Genomic DNA, 5820 nt, shown 5'->3' with positions numbered 1-5820 from the left:
CTAGGACCCCCCCACCCGACCCCCCCCCCAGCCCTGCCTGCCTGCTGGCCACGGCCCCTGCCACCGCCCCAGTCACCCTCGCTGCTCCCCGGGTCACACCAGTGCCCCACTCACCTGGGCCCCGTCAGGGTCCCACTCTCCCTGCCATCACCCCACTCGCCCTCGCTGCTGCCCGGGTCCCACCAGCGCCTCATTCTCCCTTGCTGTGCCCCGGGCCCCACCGGCGCCCCGCTTATCTTACCAGCACCCCCTCGCTGTGCCCGGCTCACCCTGCCAGCGCCCTCCCTGCGCCCCGGGCCCCGCGGGAGCTGGAGCAGCAGGTCGGGCTTTGTCTCTCGCAGAAAAGCTACCCAACTTACCTTTCCAGTCCGTCGCGCTCGGCACCCACGCCCGGAAAGCAAACACGGATGGAACAGCCGCGGTGTGGCCGGACGCCGCTGCCCCCCACCCAGCACACGTCCTGCGGCCGAGGGCAAGAGCTCTGCCTGGGTGGCAAACGAAGCTTTCCCTGCAATTGGGAATTAATCCCTAGCTGGAGGAGACCGCTGACTAAACGGCAGGCAGCTGGTGGCACCTCGTGCCTGTTGCTAGGGCAGGCCTTCCCCTTGGTTTACTGCGGAGCAGAGAGGAGCAAAGTCGAAGGACCAATTGTTCGTGCTCTTTTTTATCGCACGTGGAAAGGCAGCAAGGTAAGTCCGTCCTGGCTCCGAGCGTCAAATCAGAGAGGTTTCCACATCCTTTCCTCACCCACTGCCCTGTGCAGACCTGGTGGCATATACACAGCCAGGGAATGAAGGTGCTTAACTTGTGCCTGGCTTTTATGTAGTAACACTCAGGTCTTTGGCGCACAGCAGTGGTATGCCTCTGTATCACCACAGAGGAAGATGCAAATTCCATCCAATTTGCTAATTCATGTACGTTCTCCACAAGCTGCTGGAGCTATGGACACAGTAAGCACCAGTTTTGTGTCAGGAGAGAATCCCTACTAGCAAACCAAGACTGACAATAACTAATTCCACACGCCTCTCTCAGCCTTCCTAGACAAAAAAAAGGGAAGTGTAAAAGAGGAAAAATTTATAGTTCTGACAGATGCGAATCTTTGATTCTTGGAAGCACAGTTTGGAAAATTATTTTTAGATGAAATTTCTTGTCAAGGGCAGCTGGAAGCCTGCAGTGCTTGAATGTATTTTTAAAAGTTTCATTTCTCATAATCCCTTTAAATGCTGTAAATAACCCTTACTTCAGAGAAAAGAGTCCTTTCGAAATCCATTTTCTGCTTTTCTACTTCTAGGGGATTTTTTAGCAAGAGAAATGACCTGGCAGCTAGATCACCATGGGGCAAGGCACAGGCTCTGTGCTGATTCTGCTGCACTAACTGGTCTTAGCACAGCTCCTCCCTGCCCAGAATCTAAGACCTGGCCTCTGTCTGTGCTGTCAAGTTCATAAGTGACAAAAGTGTGGAACAGCTCACTTAAAAATTTACTACTTGTTGTTGTTTATTACAAGAAGAGGTAAAAACAAGTGTGCTTTCCAAGCAAAAGGCAAAAGTTTGGCTATTAAGCTTTGCATTGGCTCATACAACTTCATCTGAACTTTTTGTCAATGACTTGGTAGAAACAACCCTGTGTAACCCTGTCCCCACATCTCCTAAGACACATGCTCATTGCAGGTGATCAGCATTTGGATGTTCTGTCTCTCCGATGTCTTGGTACCATGTAATCCAGTGGCAGAGGTTATTTTGTCTTTTTCTTACCACTATTTTGGGTTCCTGTTTTTCACCCTGACATCAGCTTTCATGAAATTTGCAGAGCATAATTATCTGCCTCTCTTTAAAATCAGAGTGAAAGTGGGAAGTTAATTCAGACTACATCCAGAAAGGAATGGACATAAGGACAAAAGCAGCTGTCTAGGACTCATTTCCTTAAAAAAGGCAAGAAAATCTTTCCCATTATACAATTGTTGATTTTTTTACCAAGGCTTGTATTTCAATTGAAGTGATTCTCACAGAGCAAAAAAAGCAAGCAGGTAAAATTGGATTTGACAATGTTTCTTTTATTCTCCCTGCACTGGGTGTTCCCCCTTTGCGGTATGGTGCAGCTACGGAGCTTGGCATCTGCTGCTCCCCAGGACACATGTGCAGAGCCGAGCCCTTTCCCAAATAAATGACCCACCCAATGGGATAAAAGTAACACTTCTCTCGTATGTTGAGACAATTGCTCTTGTCTCACCACTGTCTATACGGACTTGCAAACCTGTCTCAGTAACAAAACCCACAAATGTTCTACACAGTAGAGAAAAATTCATGAAATTCCTCAGTACGTCCAAAACCACCACAAAGACATTCCATCATTTTCATTTCTAGTCCTTTTAAATAGGTGGTGATGAGTCATGGACTCAAGATCATTTCCTTGAATCCAGATGGCACAACTTCACCATACTTGGCAACTCCGGATCACTTCTCGTAGAGCCTGTATTCCTTCCATGGTCTTGTCCTTTAAAGCCATGGCGAGGAGAACAGGTTTGTTCCCAGCTTCCTGCGACACAAATGCCACCAGGTTTTTGGCACAAACGTGAACGAGTGGCTGAAAAGAAAAGGGATACAGATGTACATTCCTACAGATGGGAGAGCCCTCCCACAGGAGTTACGGGAGGAAGAGTCCCAGAACGATGTGCAGGACTTGTTGATCCTGGACTCAGACTGAACTTGCTGTTTGCTGAGCAGTTCCAACGTGGTCAGCAAAGCCAAGCCATGGGACAGGGAACTTTAGAAAGCACTTTCTCAACCAGCTTAAAAGGGAAGAGTTTTGTGCCGTGAGTGTGACAGCCACCCACACCACCCTGAAACAACCTTACTGGAGCTGCACTTGAATTGAGTTCAGCACTGTCTGGAAAACTTGGAAACTCAGTACAGAGAATCTTTCCTTCCATAATCCTCCCACCTGAACTATGGCACCAGAATTAAATTACATGAAATGCTGTGGATGAAAATGCCTTTATTTCCTTCACAGCCAGGTTTCTGAAGAAGTTTGCAAGTACAGTTTTTTTGTTTAAAAACTTGTTCTGAAGAGGGGATGTTCCACTGACAAACTCTGGAAAAAAGCTGTTATTTTTGCCATTCCTAGAGACCCCCAAATGGTGTTATGTACACAATTTTTGTATGCCTGGTGTAACAGACATTGTTTTTCATTTTAATAGAATAATGAAAATCAGAAATAAGTAGTGAGGCTGAAGGAGGCAAGAAAAGGGATATAGCCCTTCCCATGAGGTTTCTTTAACAAGGATAGATTAGAACAGCATTGACAATTTCACTTGGAAGGGACCTACAACAACATCTAGTCCAACTGCCTGACCAACTCAGAGCCCCAGGTTAAAACATTATTCAGGGCATTGTCCAGATGGCTCTTATACACTGACAGGCTCAGAGCATCGACCACCTCAAGCTTGTTCCAGTGTCTGACCACCCTCTTGGTACAGAAAAGTTTCCTAATGTGCAGTCTCACCCAGCACAGCTTTGAACCATCCAGCTTGTTGAGGTTTTATTTATACCCACAGCTGTGTATCTGTCAGAAGGATGAGTTTGCTTGATTTTAGCTGCCACTGCTGTTTGGAAGTGTGCACCATCCCAAAGAAGGATGTTAGCAGTGACAAGCAGGAAAACAGCAAACTAGTGAAAGCCTTTTCTTGAAGTTTAGATTGGTTAACTTAGTTAAAATTATTTTAAAATAGATTGTAACGAAGTAAACATAGCATTTCCCATTTCCAAATATAACATAAAATCAGCTTGGGTGTGGAGGTTGTCAGACTTAGCAGATATCACAGTAGATAAAGCAAAATATCTCCCATCCAGAAAGGGAAGGCTATTGCTCAAGAGAAAGAACTCCACAAGGGGAAGTCATGGATAGAATCAGGAACTTGTGTTGCTACAGCTTTTCTAGCAAGTAATATTTGATAGCTTCAACCCTGATGGAAAGCCTCATAATCTTGTAGCTCTGTAAGTTTCTGTTTTAATGTTTGACCAGTTGGCGCTTTGAGAAACACATTTTCTTCTGCTTTCTCTCTAGCTTTGTGAAATGGTCGATAAAAACCTCATTTTGTTGAAGCAAAACAAATTAAACTTTATCAAGGGAAGGTGCTGGCAGGCACACTTGGGAGTGGGCAACTAAGTCCATTATGGGGCTGGCATAGACTGAGGAGGATGGGGGTGGGAAAACAGACCTGAAAAGGAAAACAAACTCACTGGAACAGAAACCCAAAAAGGTTATCAGTGGCTGCATATTTAATCTTGCAACCCTTAAATCAACAGAGCTTTATCTAACTTTCCATAAACACGCAGAAGCAATCCATATCCTGTAGGACACAAAGTAACAGATCCCCAAACCACTCACGGTTAGTTAAACTTTTATGCCCAAGAGCAGATGAGCGCACATATTTTTCTGATGAGCCCCTCTTTCCTCATTTTAAAATTAATCTTATCACTGTTCAAACACTGCTTAACTGCTGTGATTCATCAACTCCCTGGCAACTTGCACAGCCCCACCTACCACATTTCCCCCTTATCCTTGCTGCCTCTGCGCTTCGAATCCGCTCTCACCTCATCCTTCCCCAGCAGCACCTTCGTGGTGAGCGAGGGCCTGCCCACGTTGTCGCCGATGGTGTTGGGGTCCACGTAGACGATGGTCCCCATCTTGCCGTACTGTGTGACCACCACGAGGACCGAATTGGAGAAGGCCGTGCACACCACCTCCGTCGGCACCCCGTGCACCACCTCCTCTCGCTGCTTGGACGTCACGATGGGACTCGCCTCCATCGCTTCCGAAAAAGAACAAAAACGACAACAACAGTAAAACAACATTAAAAACATGCGCTACGGGCTACACAAAGACCGAATCCTTCCCATAATTTGAAATACCCACGGTTAAGTTAATTTCAGCGCACAGGAGCATCCGGAGGTGGGTGTCCGCAGGCCAGCGGTGCACACCCGAATCCCTGAGTGGGGAGGATTTCGCAGCCCCGCAGCGATGGCATCAATGCCCCCCCTGATAGGGTCCCCGCTAACGAGGGTAGCTGGTACCGAAGGGGAAACCCCGAGCCCTGATTTCCACCCCAGCTCCACCAGGCTTTTCCTGAGGGAGACAAGGAGACAGCCACCCCCCCGTCCAGCCTTTTTTCCGTCCCCTCCCCTTCCCTCAGCGCCGCCGCCATTACCCGCCGCGCTCGGGCGCGGGAAGGCGCCATCTCCAGCCCCCCCCGCGCCGCTCTCCTCACGGCCGTGGTCCCTCGCCGGCCCCAGGCAGTGCTGCCGCACCCGGTCCCTTCTCCCGGGGATGATTCCCGTGTCCCGGGGATGATTCCCGTGTCCCGGGGATGATTCCCTTGTCCCGGGGATGATCCCCTTCTCCCGGGAATGAACCCCTTCCCCCTATCCGGTCTCCACGCCTGGTTTCTCCCCGTTTCACACCGTGAGGTGGGGAGGAGTCACAGGGCAGAACCCCCCTGCGCCGTGAGGGGACAGGTGACCCTGGGGGCCCGAGAAGGGATGTGAATATTGTTGTTTTTCTTTTCCCCTCCGTTTCCCCATGGGATGCGGTCGCTCCCACTACTGGGTGTTGTTAGGCCACACTGTAAGCTCCCGAGCATACTTGCCCATCTAAATAAAAGCGGTTTATAAAGGGGGCTTGTGTAAAACAGGGAGAACAACGTTTTACTTAGGCAGACAGAACTAGGACAAGGTGAATGATTTTAAAATAAAAGAGAGGAAGTTTATATTGGATATTAGGAAGAACTTTCCTGTGAGGGTGGTGAGGCCCTGGCACAGGTTGT

General features: G+C 48.7%; 2 protein-coding genes across 5 annotated transcripts in view; both read right to left on the bottom strand.

Moving 5' to 3' along the window:
- Positions 1-1562, bottom strand: part of TMEM184A (transmembrane protein 184A) — an 11676-nt gene extending 10114 nt beyond the window's left edge. The window contains exon 1 of one of the 3 annotated variants that reach the window (XM_017734117.1): positions 360-1562. The gene's annotated coding sequence lies outside the window, so the exon portion shown is untranslated. Of the gene's footprint in view, positions 1-114; positions 214-241; positions 340-359 lie in introns of those variants that run through there. The other 2 variants (XM_017734119.1, XM_017734118.1) reach the window with 2 other exon arrangements.
- A 379-nt stretch (positions 1563-1941) lies between these two features.
- Positions 1942-5397, bottom strand: PSMG3 (proteasome assembly chaperone 3). Of its 2 annotated transcripts, none has more exons than XM_017734123.1 (3): positions 5206-5397; positions 4592-4809; positions 1942-2582 (listed from the first exon to the last, which is right to left on the bottom strand). In XM_017734123.1, exons 2-3 carry the CDS (start codon positions 4805-4807, stop codon positions 2430-2432), a joined length of 369 nt encoding a protein of 122 aa, XP_017589612.1. In that variant the 5' UTR covers positions 4808-4809; positions 5206-5397; the 3' UTR covers positions 1942-2429. The 2 variants fall into 2 exon arrangements, with proteins under 2 accessions (XP_017589612.1, XP_008631699.1); XM_008633477.2 differs by lacking the exon at positions 5206-5397 and adding an exon at positions 4914-5148.
- Between the last annotated feature and the right edge of the window lie 423 nt (positions 5398-5820).

The sequence above is a fragment of the Corvus brachyrhynchos genome, unplaced genomic scaffold (assembly GCF_000691975.1).
Source record: "Corvus brachyrhynchos isolate BGI_N302 unplaced genomic scaffold, ASM69197v1 scaffold5, whole genome shotgun sequence".
Lineage (NCBI taxonomy): Eukaryota > Metazoa > Chordata > Aves > Passeriformes > Corvidae > Corvus > Corvus brachyrhynchos.
The sequence above is the reverse complement of the archived record's forward strand: the minus strand, read 5'-3'. Positions and strand labels throughout refer to the sequence as shown.

What these genes read in the sequence shown, in the direction of transcription:
- PSMG3 (XM_017734123.1), bottom strand. Translation starts at nt 4,807, where the DNA reads ATGGAGGCGAGTCCCATCGTGACGTCCAAGCAGCGAGAGGAGGTGGTG. An exon ending in TGCTGCTGGGGAAGGATGAG is followed by an intron (nt 2,583 to 4,591) that starts GTGAGAGCGGAT and finishes TTTTCTTTTCAG; the next exon opens with CCACTCGTTCACGTTTGTGC.